The sequence below is a fragment of the Balearica regulorum genome, chromosome 2, assembly GCF_011004875.1.
Source record: "Balearica regulorum gibbericeps isolate bBalReg1 chromosome 2, bBalReg1.pri, whole genome shotgun sequence".
Classification (NCBI taxonomy): domain Eukaryota; kingdom Metazoa; phylum Chordata; class Aves; order Gruiformes; family Gruidae; genus Balearica; species Balearica regulorum.
The window spans coordinates 142,455,211-142,476,655 of record NC_046185.1 but is presented as its reverse complement, the minus strand read 5'-3'; the positions used below and the strand labels follow the sequence as shown (position 1 = coordinate 142,476,655).

At 34.7% G+C, this 21,445-nt stretch overlaps 2 protein-coding genes across 6 annotated transcripts in view; one reads left to right on the top strand and one right to left on the bottom strand.

The window, feature by feature from the left end:
• Positions 1-21,445, bottom strand: part of PEX1 (peroxisomal biogenesis factor 1) — a 129,900-nt gene that overhangs the window by 13,696 nt on the left and 94,759 nt on the right. The gene's annotated exons all lie outside the window — the stretch shown is intronic.
• Positions 1-21,445, top strand: part of ANKIB1 (ankyrin repeat and IBR domain containing 1) — a 104,697-nt gene that overhangs the window by 63,365 nt on the left and 19,887 nt on the right. For all 5 annotated transcript variants that reach the window (XM_075746190.1, XM_075746188.1, XM_075746192.1 and 2 more), the window contains exons 4-9: positions 4,316-4,498; positions 10,987-11,104; positions 14,721-14,929; positions 17,187-17,275; positions 19,006-19,150; positions 20,471-20,637. In XM_075746190.1, coding sequence (XP_075602305.1) covers positions 4,316-4,498; positions 10,987-11,104; positions 14,721-14,929; positions 17,187-17,275; positions 19,006-19,150; positions 20,471-20,637 — 911 coding nt within the window. The remainder of the gene's footprint in view (positions 1-4,315; positions 4,499-10,986; positions 11,105-14,720; positions 14,930-17,186; positions 17,276-19,005; positions 19,151-20,470; positions 20,638-21,445) is intronic.

The window sequence follows — 21,445 nt, the reverse complement described above, 5'->3', positions numbered from 1 at the left end:
TGTCTGAAAATTCTCATTTAAAATTTGTCATTTCAATTCCCCAGCCTTAGCTGTGTACCATCTTGAACTGGATGCTGTTCTTTATCTTCTGGTTTTTCATTAGTCCCCTCTTGAAGACCTCAGATAGTGTTTCTTTATTTCCAGTAGTCAACACGTTTTTCATTCTGTTGGTATAAAGATCATCCTTCCTAGTTTTCTGAGCTTCTAATGAATGGAAATTCAGCTTCCTTACGCCATTTTCTGTACTATAACTTAAGCCTCTGTCTCTCTGGTCCTCTACTCAATACTGAGAGGAGTTAAGAAGATGCTGCTGTTAGATGCTGATGCTTAACCTCCAGTGTCACAGCCTGAATTTTGCCCCTGTACCTTCTCTCTTCTCTGCCCCATGTTGTTACAGCTCTGCAAGCTCCACGCTAGCACTTTGTCTTCAACATGTCCCTAGAAATTACACTTACTGATTTTCACCATGGAGGCAAGTCACCATGCAGTCTTTCCTAGCTGAATTATACTCAGACCCAGCTAATTATGCACATGGTAACTGAATTACACACAGGTACTGCCTTGCTCTTCCCGTCAACTAGAATGAGTCTTTCTTTATTTCTATGGTTAGATGATTGATTTAGTGCCTCTTTTGATGCGATTGATTTGAAAAACAAGTATCAGTCTGTCTCCTAGGTCTATGCTTTTATCTTGATTGTCAACTTTTAATTCTTTTTAGATTTGATAAACCATCAAAAATATTAATTGCAAAGGACTGCGTACTTTTCTCTTGTTCTCTTTTTTAATGTCACTTGCTTCATCCAGCTGCCTGATAAATTCTGGCTACAGGGATTTTCAGTCATAGTTGTTCTATCTAGCCTTCCCCAAGAAGATCCATTTGCTTTTAAATGTTATTGTACATTAGAGGACAAATGTGCATGTCATATCAGAAAATGGGAGATACCAGGTTTTAGCATTTAACGACCTCTTTGAGCACAGTTGGTGAAAAACACTCACATAAAATGATTTGACATGAGAATGGTTGCTTCTGGTAGAGAAGTGGTAAACAGAAGATAAGTTTAGTAACCAATTTCCAATATATTTCAATTTCTGGTATTTACAAGCTTGCTTACTCACATTTGTGAAATATTATGTCTATTACACTGACTTGTAAAGTGCTTTCGGTTGGACCCATATCAATATATACTGGAAAAAAGAAAAAAAAAAGGAAAAAAAAAGAAAAATTACATTATCCACATAAACTCTTTGTTTCTCTGTCTTCTGTCTCTCTCTCTACACTTAGGATCCCCAGGTAACTTCAGATTTACTCCTTGAGCAAGGAGTCTTCTGCCTCAATCATTCTGCCTTCCTGCCCCCAAATGGGGCTATACGGTGGTATTAGAGGTAGACACAGCTGTTCAAAAGTTTTAATTTCAAGAGCATGAGGCAAATGGGCTCACAGAGTAAGATCCAGGCAGAGTATAAAGTCAGAAGGAATCACAGTCGTTGCAGAGTAAATTGTGGTTCTGGAGCTGGGCTGCAGCTTTTAAGTACAGACTGTAAAACTGATTGGTTTTAAACTCATCATGAAAGTTCACGGTTTGTGTTTCTTCACAAATTATCGTTCTATTTCTCACTGTCTGTGATATGATTCATTAGATGAATCCAGCTACTAGACTGCTAGTTCCCCATTCAATTACGTAAACTGGGTTATGTTATCATGACAATACATACCATTCAACTGACTAAACCATTTCTGACTCTGATTTGCAGTCAGTTTGTCTTTGAAGAAGAATTTACAGACTGATCCACATGGATTGCTATTTGCCAGAGTTTCGGCACAGTTACGTAGTCTATCTAGTCACAGTTTCTACATTAGAAACATAGAGTACACCCCCAAGTTCAGACTTTGTTATGTGCCCTACCATAGGGTAGAGGACCTTGGATCCTAAGAGTGATCCTATCTGAGATATCTTAAGTCCTCTGGTATAGTCTGTAGTCCTTCTAACTCCTTCAACAGGAACAGGATTATGAACAGGAACACTACATTAGGAAAAGCCTGAAACAGAGCTTGGTGAAGGAATTTAACAATGATCTCTTTGTTCTTGGAAGTATTTGAGGATTAAAATTCTTAATAAAACAAAAAGAGATAAAAAAACTGAATCACCTAACCCTCAAGTCATCTTCCCTCTCTCCAGTAAACTGAAGGTTACTTAGAACCCCAGGAGCAGCTTTTACCCAGTTTTGTGGTGGTCACTCTCAGTTCAGAGCAGCACTCCTCTTTAATCGTCTCCTTTTTCCATAACTTTTCAGGAAAGTCCCAGCCTTGTATCTTCCCCTATCCCCACCACACCCACATAAGAAAAGGAAAAAACCAAACATAGTCCCTTGTGGGACTAGTTGATTTGTTCAGAGTTCATAGTCAGATGTGTTGTCTCGATACGTCTCCATTCGCATGTGTTAAAATTCTCCTCTGAGCAGAACAGCTGTGGGGAACCCATTGCTAAAGATAGTTTGGGCAAAGTTAATGTGCTTACCTCAAAATACTGAATAGAAAAAAGACATAACTTTCATGCTGAATAGATTTGATTTTATGCAGGTATATCCCACTCTATCACAGCATATTTGGCATAATAAATGACATTTTTGCAATTGTTTAAATTATTAATGTGATTCTTTAAATTATTAATCTCCTTTTAATTACTTAAGAGACACAAGCCTTTTTAACAGTGCTTCCAGAGAAATATGGCATCATTATTAAAAACTTCTTGATTGGCATATTCCTCATCTTGTAGTTTAGATTTTGAGCTGCATAGGTCTATGGAGTGTTCTTTCAAGTATATTTATTATTTTTCTTCCTCAGAAGGTGTCCTAGTTGTCTCAGTTAAATTTCTGTTAGAGTTTAAAACGTACAGACAGAATGTGAAACTCATGTTAACAAAGTTTTGGCAATGGTAAGAAGATTAGATAGAACAAGGTAACTGTAGGCTGGGTATCTTGATAATTATCCTAGTATTATCTTTGTTTCTGCCTGATACTCTGCTATGAAGATAAAATATAGTGTCATACTTAATGACACTAATATCTTCTCAACTAAATCTTGTTATTTCACTGGTTTGTGGTATTTTTGGGTTTGCATTTCTTTTTATTTTGGAGAATGTGGGAAAAGTTTCCAACGAATCTGCAGCAATGATTCCAGGTTTGTAAAATACATTCTATATTTTACAGTGACAGGTGAAGGAAGTACAGTCTGCTGAAGAGAAAAGTAAGAAGTGACTGATCATGATCTGAAAGGTTTATGTGTGAGATCATTTGGGGGAAATATTTTTTTTAGAAATATAAAAATTAGAAGCTGAGTTTTCAAATATCGTGGCTAAAAATACAGGATAGTGTTGTCACGGTCTGAAGGCAAGATAATATTTATAGATTTTAGTTTTATTTAGAAATTAGTCGAATCATATCAGTAGTGAATGATTGTCCTGGGTGCTCCATCGTTAGATTGTCCTGGATGCTCCATCATTAGAAGTTTAGCACGTGTTATAAAGATGTCATAATAAATCAGCAAAATGGTCCATTGTTTGCCTTTAAAATCTGTGGCATTTGTTGTCCTTGCTTATTATAGCAGGAGGCAAGGTTGGCAAGGTAATGAGAGCAGCACAGTTAGTGTTTATTAGCTAGAGACTGCATTTCTGCATGGTTACTGGCAAGAGACAAGGTTGGTGAAATGGTGTAATACTAGACCGTATTAGAATTATTAGAATTAGACTGATTTCATTTTCATTTTCATTTTTCTCATGTCCTCAAAAATAAGGTAGAGCTACCAGTAGTATTACGTGTTAATAGGTGCCCCATCTTCCCTCCTACCCAAGGAATCTCCCATTTTCTGTCACCACCAGTGTACCAGTGCTGGAAAGAATGGTGGACCATAAATAAAGTATATTTAAAGGTGTTTCTAGCTCCATCTTACCAGGTGCTTGAGGACCTCAGGCCCCTCATTTTCTACGGAGCACCAACCATAGTGGTAGAACAGAATTTCAGTGGTTAAAACCTAACAGAGACATATTGTACAGTGTTGTCTGGTAACATATTTCTGAGATTTTGTGGTTCCATGGAATTATGGTGGATATAGGTATAATTATGTATGAAATCAAGCAGTAATTTATTCAATAACAGCAGAGAATCTTTGTTTCCCAAAGACCATTGCCGTTATATTTGTCTCTTCTTTCTGTTTTCCTTGTTCGTAGATTTTTTGTTCTCTTAACTGACATATCTTTTCTTCAGGGTATTATTAGAGTTGATAATTAGTAACTGTTTACTTTGCCATTTTACTTTTCAGCTTCTAGTAAAACATGGTGGAGATTTGTTTGCAGAAAATGAAAATAAAGATACCCCATGTGACTGTGCAGAGAAACAACACCACAAAGAGCTGGCTCTTAACCTGGAATCTCGAATGGTATTTTCACGTGATCCTGAAGCTGAAAGCATTGAAGCTGAATATGCTGCTTTAGACAAAAAAGAGGTCAGAGGATACTTTAAATTTGGGGTATTTTACACATTTATATTTGTAGCAGTTACATTGTGACAAAATTCTGCAAAGTATTTCAGTAGGTACTGTACTTTGTACTGTGTATTTGTAAACCATTTGATTTTAACACAGCTCTTTATAGCTTTCAAGTTAAGCTCAGAGAACATGACAAATACATTGTCAAAACTAAAGAGAAGTTTTATTCGTATACTTAATTACGTGGACTGTCTTGAAAGCATTGCAGGCTGTGAGGCCGGAGGAAATACAGTGAGACCAGTAAGCTGGAAAACAGTTTCTCTAAACTAAACATTTTTTACATATTTTTATTTTTAAGATGACTTTCTGTCTAAAAATGAGGGCAGGAGAAATTCTGAAAAGGAGAAAATCTATGGGATAGAATAGGGAAAATGTTCTGGTGGATCTTCCTACACTGAGACTGGGTTGAATGTCACCAAAAACCAGCTGAGTAGTGCAGGATTTCAAAACAGTGCATTTACTTTCTTGTTTTATGACATGATGCCTGAAGCTACTGCATACCAGAACTTGTCTGAAAAACAGGTAATAACAAGTGTTGCTATTTTGAAGTCAGTTTCTGAAAGAGAGAGGCTAATTGACTGACAAAAATTTGCTTGAATTCTGGTATGCTTTACAGAAGACTGTGATTTGATAAGGATAATTTGATCAAAAAGATTCTGAGCAAAAGTTCCCTCTCCCATCCATTATCAGATTTTAATTAACTAAAATTCTAAATAAGCATACATAGATAAATTATATGATTCAGTAAATATTATGAGTAATTCTGTGTAAATTAAAGGACAATAGATTATATATGGCTACTCCCTTCAAAAGCAGCATGGCCTTGCCTTTTACTAACTTAGCCCACTTATGACCTAATGACACTTAAAAGAAAATTCATTAAGATTTCCATATGAGTAGGCTTAGATCACATTGTTGTTTCCCTGAATAATGCCACGCATGGTCTCTTTTATTTGAAAGTAAGAAAGCCTTTGTACTGTTCAATTCATTTTCTGACTAATTTTCTTGAATAAATTCAAATATAAACAAGCTTAATTAGATTGTTTATTCCTACATGAGAGGTTTTGAGATGAGGTTTAATACACTTGAATTGTACATTGAAATAACAAATGCAATTAACTCCTTTTAGTTTCTCTGAATATTCCCATATAGTGACACCCAAATTGTTGTAATAATATAGTTTGAAATTATATTTTCTCTGTTGGTAAAACCACTTTAAAAGACTGCTGCGGTTTCCTGCCACGATTGCAGTTTACCACTCCTTGTAGAACTATTTGGATGGATATGCTGTTGACTGTCTATGGTGATGCCTCCAGCTGTTATCTTAATGGGGCATGAGAAGTGATCCAAAAGCCTTCCCCAGAACACATACCCTTCACCAAAATTGCCCCTCAAAGATAGTCCTCTACTTTTTTTCTCTCAATTTCATTTTTTAAAAGTATTAAACATTGAGGGAAGTGAGTGTGCAAAATGCTTAACATAGTATTTAAATTGTAATTGTTCAGTGATGCCTTTTAACATCCTTCCAAAACACAAAAAATTAATTCATAGAGAATTAAAAAACTTTGGAATACCAAGGAATGCATTTTCAAAGTGATTTAATCTCTTGATTGAAGGTTAGAGGAAAAGATAAAATATTTGAAAACTGTGAATAGGATTTCTTCCCAGGCAAAACAGCTGAACAGGCTTAACTCTCATGTTTATGATATGCACAGTAGTATCTGGAACGATGGTACCCAGTACCTCCGCTTCCAGACCTGCCATGTTTACAGCAGAAGATAATCCTCTTTCTCATACAGAGCAAAAGATTTTTGTAGTGCTCTGTGCAGTGTCATTGAATTAAGTGTGTATACTCAGAGTAATAACAAAGCTTTGTTTCTGATCTTGAGAATCAGTTGTGGTGTTACTCACATTGAAATATTACCAAGGAATTATATGAATGCTCATGTTTAGAATTGAAACACTTGTAATACTGGAAAAAATAACTTGCACATACCTTTTTTTGATTACAGAGGCTCTCAAGCTGTTAAGAGATATAGATTGCTGAGTTGACCCACATTTCAAATTTGAGAACCTGACAAAGAGCTGTCCATCTTCCAACAGTTTACTCCTTCCACAAGAGTTTCTGAATAAAATCCATTTCTGTCATACAGTTACCCAACCTTTTAAAATCTCATTTTACTACAGTGCTCCCTGAAACATATTTTTAAAGGAACATTTCCATTTAACTTTGGGTTTAGTACACCTCAAACATTTTTAGTCATCAAATTAGAGACTGCAGTTAAAGATGGGTAGCAAACAGGCCCTAATAGTTTTGAAACACAAACATGATTGTTAAGTGTGTTTCCACAAAATGCAGGTTGGAAGGAAAACAACATACCAACACACACATAATCTGTATTTCCCTATATAAAATGGAAATGCTAAATGTTTTAAGAATGGAGTATAAAATGTGACTGTCTTAGCACTGTAGTTAGTTACAGCAAAAGAAGATCCATCTATGATGTGTGGGCAACAGAAAGGGTATTAGAAAATAAGCCAGGAGATTATTTCAGATTACTGTCTTGATTCTTTTCTCTTACTTTGTTGATGAACAATCTCCAAAAAAATACCTCTGTTGTATAAAATCTAAGTTTATATTATCTTTTAAATCTATTTGAAGTTACACTAAATAATATGACAGTAACTGATTATTTTTTAAACTGCTTTTATAGATTGTGTTTGTTTTACTTGCGGTCTTTTCATTTGCTGTTTATTCTAACATGGGACCATGTTTGTCTGGGTGATGTACCCCTGGAAGATAACAGGCACCTTCATTTCAATCACATCATGCAATGTTTTAAACTTAAGAAACACCTGGGAATGAGCAGTTCTTGAGAACTGATCATCCAGAACAATTCTGGCTCTCAGTCAGACTAAGAGAAATACATATTTCTTCAATTTCAGAATTGATGTAATATAAATATATATATAATGCAAATATCATAAATACAAAGGGTTATCTAAAATTATTAAAATGTACTTTATTTCTCCAGATAGAGAATGGTTTATTAAGTGAAAGGAGAGAAAGGGACTACAGATAGTTTATGTATACATTTATATGCATATACTTATACTTGAATGAGTTAAATGGAGTATAGATAATTTTTTAAATATATGACTCCATTAACTATAGAACTCAATCCACCCATAGAGGAGAATATTTACATGAAGTATATTTGACACCATTTAATTATATAGTCATCACTGTAGCAGAGAGTTACTTTGCCCTTGTCTGTTTTAATAGTACTTTAAAAGTGAAGAAAATAATAATAGTTTGAAATGAACTGTTAGAATAATCAGCTTACATATTAAAAGTACTTTCAGGAGAAAACCAACTATATAATTTAGGATATCTAAACATTAGTGGTAAAAAATTGAGGAGAAAATAGTTAAAAAGCAATGCTCTTGAGAATACAGAAGTGTTGAAATCTGTAGTGAGAAGCTCACCAATGCATTAATGCAGTAACTCAAATAATATATTTCAAAATCATTATATAGTTAAATGATGCTAATTTTGAACAATGCCTTTTTCACAGCAAATATCAATAAAGACCTCCTCCATAAATGAGTATTAAAGGAGGCCTCTGAGTGTCATAAACTGTAATCAAAATCTTTACAGTGTATGGTAGTGCAGAGATAAGTCATCAATGTTTGAAGTAGTTAAAAACAAACCTCTATGATATTACGTAAAGGATATACATCCTAAGAACTAAAGACCGCGTCTTCACAAGTCTCTACAAGACTCTGTCTTGCACACAGTCACATTTTTAAGGGTTCTCCTTGTATAAAGCCTTCACTCTGGAATTTCCAGATTAAGCTACTTAACAGTGCCAGCCTAAAATTTCTCCTCAGCTTCTTCTGTGGGCTCATATATCATTTTATGAAACAAATGTCTGAAGTTTCAAACACATTCTTAAGAAATATTTCCCTCATTACTTAAAAAGACAAAATTAGGATTCTTAAAAACTGCAGGATCCAAAAATCCCTGCTGGGTTGTGTGGAATGTTCCAACTGAGATAATATAATAGTCTGTTACTCAAGGGAGGTAATTGCCAGAGTTTGACCTAGAACCAATCAGTTAAATAAAATTTTGAGCATATCTGTATTTCAGGATAAAATACTAGTTCCTAAAATATGCATATATGTTGCAGGTTTAACAGAAAAGACATTCCTCTTTATGATATATGTGGTCTTCAATAATTGAGTATTGTTGTGCTGACAAAGCTGCTTGTTTTACAATTGCAATTCAAAATGCAGTTCAGATTCAGGCAAGACAATTTACTCTTTGCTTCCATTTTTTTGCAATATATTCATGCAATTATAATCATTCAGGCACCCAGCTGTTTGTATCTCTGTCTCTCTGACATGTTTTTATAAATGATCTCCTTTATAAGAAATTAAGTAGGTCAGTCAAATTCCAGCATGCTATGAATCAAGTGGCCCAGATTTATTTCAGTGCAAGCCATTAAGGTTCAGATTGTCCTTTACTGAGTCATGCATGATCAGCAATGGAAGGACATACAGAAATTCCCTGAACTTGGGCAATCAAAATAAAGGTCAGGACACAGTCCATTTCTCTTCTGCTTTTCCTGCTTTTTCAAAAAGGACAAAGACCCGATGCAGAGTCATGGCACCATTACTCCTGCTGATCACAAAGTTTCTAACATCAAGAAGTTCCTGTTTATTTTACTGACCAGCTAACAGAAGAGGTCCTTGTGGGAGTCAGTTATGTGTTTAGATGTATTTTATAGAGTTCATTATGATATCTAGAGTGTAGGAAGAATGTTATGTTTTTAGAGTAGGTGTCTCAAAAGAACAAAATCATTTAGAAGCCCAGGGTATCCATTCTCCCCATCTCATCTGCCTTCTACTTGTTATCCTGAAAGGGTTATCTGCACAGTAGGCTTGGATTGTAAACTTCCAAGGACAAAACCAGTTTTTTCCTTCATGTCTATGTATGCATGCGTGCACGTGTGTGTATATTATCTAGCACTGGAGGGTTCTGCATAAAATCAAAATATAGATAGTAAATAATATCAATACATGGTCTTAACTGTGGTTATCTGTTGTTGCTGCTGCTCTGTGTCCTTTCTCTCCGAACTGGTGAATACAATTGCCATTTGGTGGCCAGGTTCCTAATTAGTCCTAAGCACCACACATCAGTTTGATGTCAAATGCTTTAAATCTTTTATTAGCTATCTTTTATATAAATAAAAACAGTGTATGTAAGAATAATTCTTTTTACATACCCTTTCTGTATCCATTCTCTGTACGTATCCTCCCACTTCTTTTTGTCTTTCTACCTTTTGGGCATTTTACCTGTACAACACTAAGAAATATATTATTTGCTGTCGTGTTCTTCCTTTCTTAGTTTTAAAAAGGAGTCTGTGAAACATGTGTGTGCATCTCCAGAAATCTTGCTTGGAGCTAATTCAGAATCCTAAAATTATTGCCTGTTTGTTTTTCTAATTTGACCTTTTTTTAACACTGTAATAAACTGGATGGAGCTCCAGATCAGGAAGGCAGCTGGATGATCTGCTCTGACTGTGTAGGGCTACCAGAATTGGCCACTGTTTCTCAAAGAGAGTTTTGACATCTTCATGTACAATGAATCCCCAACCTTGGAGATATTCAAAATCCCAGGGCAGCTGGCCCTAGGTGTTTCTGCTTCAGCAGGAGGGTTGGACCAAATGACTTCCATAGGTACCTTCCAACCTCAACCATTCTGTGTTTTCTGTGAACCTCTAACTGCACACCTCATATATCCTATTCATGACTGACTTCTCCATTTCTTCTAAGGCTGATATTGCCTCAAAAGACCTCTACCTGATTCTGTTCAGAAATGTATCCCTTCTTACTATCTAATATCTCAATGTATCCTCCTTCAGATTAATTCAAAGTTAATAGGTCTCAATTCATGTACATAGTGTCAGAGGTCTATATGCAACATATGTTAACCTGTCCTTTCTCTCACTCTCCCCTGAAATCCTTAGTTCAGATCTAGTCATGCATTCTCATACCCATGCCACAATATTTGAGGTTTAATCACTTAAGCATTCAGCTAGATCCTGTGAAAATCTAGCTTTTTTGAGAGAGAAAAAGTCAATGTTAGGCTAGTTCATCATTTGAACGTGGCCTGCAACTATAATGAAAACTCTAGAGATATTGTCTTTTAGATTTTGAAACATACAAAGATCATACTATAAATATTGTAAAATGACAGTGTTTCCGTATAGCTTTGCATGGTCATTGGTCTGCACAATGAATAAATTTTGTCACATATTACCTCACAGTTGAGATGATGATCAGTAAAAGTGCTTTGAATGTTTTCATTTTCATATGGAATTAGAGACTAACTGGAAAACACTGCTAGACGTAAATTGTCTTTCTTCTTCCTCTCAAAGCCATATGAGGGGCTGAGACTTCAGGACCTGCGAAGGCTTAAGGATATGCTGATTGTGGAATCTGCTGACATGCTCCAAGCCCCGCTCTTTACTGCAGAAGCTCTACTTAGGGCACATGGTAATCCAAAATCTTAAAGACTAAAGAAACTGTTTTCAGCAAAACCAAAATTGCAGTTGTATGTTTACTTTTTATTTCCAAGTAAAAGATAAGTAACGGTTAATGAAATACCAGGAAACAGTTCACACAGTACTTCAGAAAGAAGTACAGCTGCAGTATGTCAAAAAGCATTGAGGCCGGCAGGGAAGCTGATAGCAAAGTGATTCAAACTAGGAATTATAATGGAAGACATTTTAACTTAAGCAGACTGTAGAAACAGAGCTTTCCTATTGTAGTGAGAGACACAGAAGTAGAGTTTCCATGGTTCTATATGTCAAAAAGGTCAAATTCATTGTACCTATTTTTGTCAGACGATTGGTTTTCTGCCACTATATATTCGTGCATAAATCTGGATCAAAATTTTTGGATTTATTTATTTATTGTTGCAATAAAAGCAGTCTGACCATTGTAATAAGTGGTTGGAAATTGCCTTGGGGTTTAAAGCACGTGAGTATACGTCCTTTGAAGGATTTTTATAGTTACTCTTTTAATAGAGTATACTTTTCCATGTGTATATCTGTAACTAGTTTAATTTCACTGAAATCAGTCTGTGCTCTTGTTGTGTAATTTAATCTAGGGTTGTCAGAATGAGGATATACTGAATTCAGTGTGTTCATTCCAGACAAAAGTATCTTTCTGAAACTCAGTGGAAGCTTTAGGCTTTGATTCAGTGATTCAAAACTTATGCTTACTGAAGCATCTGCATTGTTACTATATGTCAAAGGAACTACTCAGGCAGTTAATGGTTTGCATACTCATCACCGTATTGTTGGATTAAGCTTTCATACCCTATTATTTTTCTGGGCTCCTTGTGAAAATAAAAGGGATAGGGAAAAGTGAAATAGGAAGATATTATTTTAAAGCCACAACATTTGGCAGACTTCCATGAGGAGGTATGGTACCTGAAACTCATCACTTTTACATTCTTTTCAGTAGTTGGTATTTGTGTTCCTTTTTACCTTGAATTAAATCAACATGAACCTTAACATTGAATTAAGTCAACATGAACTTTTGCCAGTCTAATGATATTTAAGGCACAGTCTTTGCATATATGTTTTTAAATGTTGATTATTTTTTAATTCTTATAATGTATTTATATTTTTAATTCTTATAATGTATTTATAATATGTACAATATTTGAATGCTAATTTGGATTCTCAAATACTACTAAATATATGGCTAAGCAGGTAGGCAGATTCTGTAAGCCATGCAGATATTTTGAAGAAGAAAATGATGGCAATACTGTTCAAACTCACAGCACAGTCCAGTGAGGTTGATGTAAACTGTGGAGAAATGTCTGCCAGCATCTAGCAAGCAGGAATTGAAAGTTGAGAAGAAATCAGTCTGCGTTGGAAAGGTCATTCTACTGATGTTGCCGTAGTGATGTAGTGGTAACTTAATGCAATTGGCCAGTGCAGAGAAAGAAGCGCAGACAATTTGCAAGTCATGAGAAAGTCGACTATTTTGCCTGTAGCTGTAGTCGTACACTGGAAATTATTGAAACAGAATTTACTTTATTTGAAATGAAGACATAGAATTGGTTCAGCCTAGTAAAGGGAATATCTGAGCTATTTACAAAGGCTTAAACAATTGGGAAACATCAAATACCAAATTGTAATGCTTTTGCATTTAATTTTGAAATTCATAAAAGAATAATGTGGAATCTTAACTTAATTCACACTTCATATATGAAAAGCGTGTCTAAAATTCTTGGAAAGATCGTTCTTACATACTACTCAGTAGTTTACAGACATGTAATATTTAATCCAACAAACTTTGATTTCTTTTATCGTACAATTGTATCAATTTAGACACAGGCTGTAAGAGTTGAGTGTATTTTTTTCTTTTTTTTTTAATTAAGAGACAGAAATATGTAGAGTTAGAGCCAAGATTAAAAAAATGTTATTATGGCAGTCATGAAAATAAATAACTTACAGTTTTTCTACAAATGTTTTTTCAATATTGTTCCTGTTTCTCTTCTAGTTCATTATACAGCAGTTGATTAGAGGGTAAAAGAGAGGCAGTTCAGCAAATATAACTACTGCATATTTTACTAAAACTCCTAAGTTAGTAAAGAAAACACAGTGGAATCCATTTAGTAGCATGTATTAATGCTGGGTAATTTTAAAGATACAGTACAAACAAAGGAGCTCAAGAAAACTTTTAGCAAACTTTGTCTGTATCTTAGCATCAGTCAGCTCCCCTCTGAAAGATTATAAGCTCAGGGTAATTTGAAAAATGCTAATAAAATGTATAATTTTTGAAGTGTAAGTAGGTTCAGGGTCCATGCCTTTAAATAAATGAAATAAAACTAACCCATTATATGTTTTAGCTTAGATAAGTAAGCACCTGATCAGTAAATCATCTCCAGCTCAGAGGCTTTTTTTCATATTAGGAGGGAGCAGATTTTAGTATAATAGCGATCATTATTTGAACACGTGTCTTTTTTTTCCCAGCATTAATACAGCATAGGAATACTATTTATCTTTTTCTTACAAAATCTAAAATTCAATAAAAATAACACAGATCTTTTGGTTAATAACATTGAGTTTCCAGTGGGAGTGCCTAACATTTAAAAAAAACCCACCTTAAAATATTTATTTAAAACAAAAGGAAAAAATTGGGAAATTTCTCTTTCCTTCTGAAATTCTTGTCCATCTGATCTGTGCATAGTGTTGATGGGTTTAGATTCCAATCCATATAGAAATCTGATAGATTTATATTTAAATGAAAACTTTTAAGTATTTTTAATAGAAGAGAAATCACTATTTTTATGATATCTTCAGTATTACTCTTAGGAATCAGAAACAGAAAACATTTCAAACAATAAGGTCTTCATACATAATAAAATTTGTTTCACTAGTTCTTTTTTGTATATAAATGGGCAGTGTTAATTATCAATAAAAGTAAAGCATTCAGTAACAATTGTAGAATAAAAATATAGTAAGAATATATGAAATATTTTTTGCAATCAAGTGGGGGGTTTTTTCTTTTTTTCTTTTTTTTCCCCAAGAAATGCATCACTCTTACATGCATATATAAAGACTGGTAACTCATTAGGTCACAAATCTTTTTGCAATCCAGTTTTATCTTCATTGCCTTCCTTCGTTTGTAGCGCTTGTCTTCATCTTCTTAAAAAAACACAGTACATAAAAGTGAATCCATATTGAACAATGACTTCTTTAATAGAAAGGGAAAATATTGAAAATTCTGCAGTGCAACGGTGTTATATTTTGATCTGTCTTTGCAAGTCACTGCAGTTCTGGTTTCTCATTGAGTCTCCTAGCTACTACAATTGCTGTAAATAAGTAATAAAAATAATTTTATTTAAGACTGATATTACAGGGAGAGAAGATGCTTGCGATGCAGTTACTTACATAAATACATTGCATTATGTATTATCTTGGAATGTGTTCTGTAAAATTTAATGTCTAATGTTCCATTCACACTTTATCATAGTTATTTATTTCTAAATGTTTTAGCTTAGTGCTTATATATTCTTTTGAGGGTATAGTTACAAAATATATTTTAAACATTGTCAGCTGCGTAATTTCCTGTGTCGGTATATTTATTGAAGACTGGGACAGGGAGAAGTTACTTGAAGCATGGATGTCTAATCCAGAGAACTGCTGCCAGCGTTCAGGGGTTCAGATGCCAACTCCCCCTCCAAGCGGATACAATGCGTGGGATACGCTCCCTTCTCCACGAACTCCACGCACTACTCGCTCATCTGTAACTTCCCCTGATGAAACCAGCCCCTCGCCAGGAGACATTGAGACAGCTGTGGTAAGTTTATAAATAGATCTGAAACTAGCAGGGCAAAAGAGCATATTTCTAAACATAGCGCACCTACGGGAACAGGCAAGCTGCGTTGTCATCTCATTCTGAAAGTAAGTTTGTAAGACCGTGACGTGTTTCTCTTTCCAGAAGTGGTGAGCAGAGAAGTTGACACCTTAAACATTCTATATAATAACACAGTTGAGCATCTGGCTAATATACAGCACTGTGTTTTCACCTTGGCTGTCACTCACAAAGTAGCATTTTGTCCAGCTACAGTCACATCAGTACATTTGGCTCCTTTAAGCTTCTCTTCTCATCTTATACTTATCAAGATGTTCACTTTCCTTGTATCCATTTCCCTGAATGTACTCAATGCTGAGAGCCCTGCCTTTTGAAAATTTTTTCTTTAGAAAACAAAATTCTCTTTGTCTGCATTTTGAAATGTCAGCCCACTAGTGTACTGTAAGCTTATAATTACTTTTACTATGTGTGGGCTGCTTCAAGCGGTTTACAAGGCTACTGCAAATTTGAAATGTGAAAGTGCCTTTCATTAAAATCAATGTGGTTCTTTTGGAAGACAGAGTTCTCTTTTTAATAATCCGCAGCTGCAGCATTATAAAACTTTTGCTCCATGACCTAAGCATTTTTCTAGAATATTATATGCAGTCTTGCAAATGGATCATCCCTAGATCTCATATTAAAATCAAGATTTTGCATTCCTGCATAGAAATCTTTTATTTCTTTAATTGTAAAATGCTGAAAAAGAAGCTATATAGAAGGAATAATGTTACCGTACATTTATTTACATTAGCAGTTAAATATCGTCTGGGAATATTTCCTAACTAAAATGTGTAATGAAGGATTACATGTCTTCAGTTTTACATTGTGTGTTTTGTTTTTCATTGATGATCCGTAAGTTAGGAATGCAGGTTTGGATAATGATGGCCATTCTAGATCTAAATCCAAATCCAGAGTTAGGCATTTGGTATTCCTGTTCATTTAAAAATCTTACAAAGAGCTATCAAAATAATATTTTCAAAATGTTGTTTTTGAAATAATATGTATTTTTCTGATGGGAAAATGAAAACTAAAAGGAATAGATAAAATAAAACCACAAGCTATAAAGCTCCTTTTCAGATTTTGCATTTTGCATCCTACTTAAAACTGTTCCAGTAAATGTTCTGTATTTGATATTTTTAACTCAGGGCTTCCTGAAATTCCTTATTTTAAAGTTACGTTTTAAACAAAATTGAAAACTCGTATGAATTTAATAGTGAACATTTTGGATGCATTGTCAACTTCTAAAATATTTTAAGTTTGGCAAGACAGTAAGCTGAAATGACTAAAACAGCAATAAATGCTTTCATCAAGTTTTGCACTTTAAAGGCCAACTTGTTTGATTTAGTTTTGGCTGTAACACAAGTGCTTTTAAAAAGTGGCATACCATAGACATTTCTGAAAATGTCCTCTGTGTGTATAATATCTAATGTATTGAAAGTTGAAGTAAATTTTCATGGAATCTTTGTTCCAATGGAAAGAAAAATCCGTTTGTACTCCTTGAAGAACATGAATATTTATTTTCATGAATGTTAATTTTCATCAAAGCAATAAGTAGTTTCATCCTTATGCTTTAACTGTTTTTAGAGTAAAGGTCTCAATATTCAATGTTATTTTTTCTGTAGTACCTAGTTGTGTAAAATTCAGCAGTAGTATCTTCTGTTGGAACATTTGTAGCTTAACTTATTCGTTATTTTGATTGAAAGCCTCAAAGTATTTAAAAAATAGTATTTATGTAGATTATTACTTGAAATAGTTGCTGCTGTTGCACAACCAAATTGCTCCAGCTTGATTTGGACCTGATTGTGTGAGATGCTAAACATTTCCTGTAGCCTCTGTCATCTCCAAACTAATTTCTGACTGCCTGTGAAGCTGATGAAAAATTCAGGTCCCTTTTGTCCCTCCAACTCTGACTCTGAGATCCCAGCACTCTGCAGGGGGAAGCACTTACTGAGCTGGAGGACATGACAGATGGCATCCCAAAATGTGCTCTTTGGATAGGGAGGTATAGAAACAGAGATACCTAATCTTTCCTGTTTCTATTTCTATAGCTTAAATAACCTTTTTTTATGGTTACAATCAGATTTCTTCCCCTACTGAGCACTGCTTTAAATTTTTACTGAGATTTTCCAACTTAACATGTGCTGCTAACAATATGAAAGGCTTTAGGGTATTTCTTAATCAGAAGTATTTTTTTCATTTACAGTGTGACATTTGTATGTGTAATATTTCTGTGTTTGAAGACCCAGTGGATATGCCTTGTGGACATGACTTCTGCAGAGCATGCTGGGAGGCGTGAGTATATGTACTTTTCTATCTTTTGAGAAACTTTCATACTTGCCATTTTGAAGTGGAAAGGACAGAGACCATAAACAGCTAATGTTAAAGTACTGTTTGGGTTGCAAAGAGTTGCTGGTTTGACCCTATCAAATATTTAAGCTGTCACTCAAAGTGACCATCAACTGTTTTAGGCTTACATAATGTTTGTTTTGGTACTGATTCACCAAAACTCTTAAGCAAATGTTTCAAGCCTGTGTGTAAACAGATGAGCCTACTCTTGATTTGCTCAGTGTGTGTGTGTGGTGGTGGTGGCGTTGGGGTTTACGCTTTCTAAATTAAGCACTTGCTTAATTCCATCTCTTAGTTTAGCATGCTAAACTTAGGCATCGTAAATCATTTCCAGTCAGAAAAGCAATCAAAATGCTTTCTTATGTTAAGAGTTAATAACTGAGGAGTACATTTAGCTTAAAAGTTCTTTTAGGGTAATTCTCTTGTTACTACATAATTTTTTTAAAGTCAAAATAGTCATGCTCGTAAAAAACTCAGACATGGATAATTATGCTAGTATAAATATTAATCATACTTCCCAGGAATAATTATATCAGTATGCAGTGCCTTTATATTCATCTTTGTCCCATTCAGGAGATTGTACTACTTGAACTGTACCACTATAGTGTCTTGTTACAGTGTCACATCAGCAGAGCTAGTCCTACTGCAGATCAGCCCAATTTATATGAACCAATTCCTCCTATGTTAAGGAAGAGCACTTTCTCTGCCATACGAGCTTTTAGAAGGCAGTTCTGTGGCAAGAAAATGAACAGTCATGCCTCTGTTGTCTTGTGAATTGTTATGCAGCAATGTAGAAGTTACCGAGAGATCACTGGCTTGACATGATGCTTCTAATTTGGGTGCTGGACTATGTGTACTGCAATTTGTGCGTGCACTCAGAGCTACAGTTCAATGTCAAGCAAGTGTTGGCGATGGCACATCTAGGATGGGATTCATCTTTCCGAGCCAGTCATTTCTAAGATACTTGGAGCATAGCCAAGACTGAGTTATCCCATTCTAAGATAAGAATCTAAGATGGGATGAATTGGCAAGTCTCTCTACCTTAACTATGAAAGGATCTCAGGTGACTAACTTAGAATAGCTGCCTGTCTGTCAGATGATTGAAGTTTGATGAGATGAGTATCACCCTTGATGTCAGATTAAGGTTGCTTTTAAACTGTGTACTGTTAGTTAAAGTCCAGCTTTCTGCAGATTTATGAGCTCGTTTTGTCTTACATTCTGGTGCTTAGGGACTATAAAGGTCTCCGTTTAGAAATTTGTTTCAAGAGCAGACCTATTTTGACTAGCACAGTTGTAAAAATTAATTGCATATCGAATTAATTATTTCCTAGATTAATTACACTTACATGTTCCATTTCTGATTTAAGTTAGAAGTAATGCTCAGTTTAATTAAACATTGCAGAGCTGCCTCTGATAAATGGCAAGGATGGAAACCACAAACACATAGGGCTAAGCATTGCTGATGGTGCTCACATTTGAACCATGACAGAGTTCCTTTATTTTTTTTAACTATGCTGTTCATCAAATCTGTAGTCCTTTTGAGCAGAAGGGGATATTTCCTATTCTTTGTTTAAAAATTGAATAATGTGAGTATCTGTGAACCTAGTATAAAGTATTCAGCAGCCTTTTAATTTTTACTTTTTATTCACAAATACTGACTGACAAAATTCTGGCAGATTTTTGAATCTGAAAATTCAGGAAGGTGAAGCTCACAACATTTTTTGCCCAGCATATGATTGTTTCCAGCTTGTGCCTGTAGACATCATAGAAAGTGTGGTTTCCAAGGAGATGGACAAAAGATACCTTCAATTTGACATTAAGGTAAATTGTCAAACTGTTCTTGTACTCTTGCACTGTATTTCATTTTATAAAAAATAACCTAAAAATTCTATATGCTGTATATCTGTAATGCTGCAATACATCTGTAACTTTCCAAGTAGAAAGTAATAAATTAATATGTACACTGAATTATTGGCTGTCTTATATGCCATAATATCAATGTATGATATACCACTGAGAGAAAAGAAAGAACACTATATTTATTCCTTAAGCACAATTGCAATACTTCCAGAATGGGTAACCTAATGCAGTATTAATAAAATTATTTGATCAAACTAATGTTTGTAACAGGTGATATGCAGCTTTTAACCAGCCAAACTTGTTTGTGTTGGCAATCTAAAATTTTTAAGAGTTTTTGGATTATTTTTATTACCAAGAGACTGCTTACATTCAGAAATAGTAACTGTTCAAATTTTAAAAAATTATTAGTACAAGTGAATTACGTAATTTTTTTTCCATCATTCCAACTTGTTTTAAAAAGCAATCTTTTAATTCACCTTTTTTCTTTTATACTAGTGTACTAATGAACGAGTCTTTGAGATAATGTGCTACTTTATCGGTGGTGGGGCAAAAGAAAGTAGAGAAATATTTTTTTTGTTTACAATACTTTCTCTGTGTGACAAGTCTCTTTAATACACAGTAACAGTCTTACACAGCAAGATGTAAATTAAATTACTAGATCTGATTAATCTTTTACATCTTCATATTTCAAGTGGCTGGTGATCAGCATAGGTTTGAAGCAAAGTAGTGAAAGTTCCTTTCCTCCTGATTTATTAGATGTAAGTTTTACAAAAGAAGACCTGCTACATTAACCAAGAAAGATTGGAGGTAAATTCCTGAGTTAGTCTAGTTCTGATTTCAAGTTTATTTTGGGTGAGATATATTGTGGGATTTTTGTTTCAATCAGTAAGGTTTTAATTTTTTTCAACTACAAGAGTCAGTTCTGTTAATGAGTGTATTGCCAGTGCATATATAGTAGAAATTTATAGTAAGCCATATGACAAAGGAATTGACTTGCACACATTGAACATTTTGTTTGGGATGGAAGCCATTTGCATCTTAGCATAAGTCTGGAGTATTGTTGTTATTCAAAAAAATCCACCCCATTATTAAGGTGGAGATTAAATTATTCCCTTTTTATAAGTATTTTAAAAAGCCTATTAAAGTAGCTACAAGATTATCCTTATGTTTTTTGGCTTTGTCCCTTCAAAGGAAGATTATGAATACAGAGTGTTTTGTATCAGTGATGAAATCTGATCTTCTGTGGTAAAATATTTTCCTTTTTTTCCTTTTTTCCCCCAGGCCTTTGTTGAAAATAATCCTGCTATTAAATGGTGTCCTATACCAGGCTGTGAAAGAGCAGTAAGGCTAACAAGACAAGGATCAAATTCAACAGGATCAGATACACTTAGCTTCCCTATGCTAAAAGCCCCTGCTGTAGATTGTGGAAAAGGACATCTTTTCTGCTGGTTAGTATTAGAAACTTACCTACATCTATACAAACTCACAGTCACTGCTATTCCGTAGATTAATTATAAAGTCCCACTTAGCACCAAGTGTGCAACAGAAATTTGTATGGAATGGTATATGATTGTACTATCCTGTATCCATGCACTAAATAACCTCATGTGCACAATTATTTTAGTGTTTTGGGGCGCAGCAAGGTTTGTAACTCTGACTTACTCATTATTGGCTCTGTTAGATGCAAAGCAGCGGTATGGAGCGCTGTGATATTCTGTTCCGAGGGGACAGAGAAGTGGGATATTGGTGGAGGGATTTTTGTGTCTGCTCTGGATAGTTGTATTATAATTGAAACGTGGTGCATTCTGAATTGTAGCTTAGAAAATCAGCAATTTTTAGCTCTTTCTGAGTTTGGTAGAATCACATCAAAGAAGCTGGAGTTTAAACAGGACTATGAAGGACGTTTTGCTTCATACATAGGTATTCTGTTTGCAGGATAACTCCAATCATTGTTTCACTTTAGGATCAGCACTTTATGTTATCTTTTGTTGAGTCTTAAGATGAATACAAGCTTGTGAAGGAGTAAAAAGTCATAAGATTTAAAAATCATCCCTTAGATTGGCTATCTTCAGCACTTCCACGGAAGGGACAACAACAGTATCAAGCAAAAAAGCAGTGGGATATTTTTCTGAAGTGCAGAGCAAAGCTGTATCCTAGTTCCTTGAGATTATCAGACTGTCAGTTTATGACTATTGTAGAGGAACATCCTTTTCACTGTTGGAAAATCAAAAAGGGTCAACCAAAGTATAGATATTC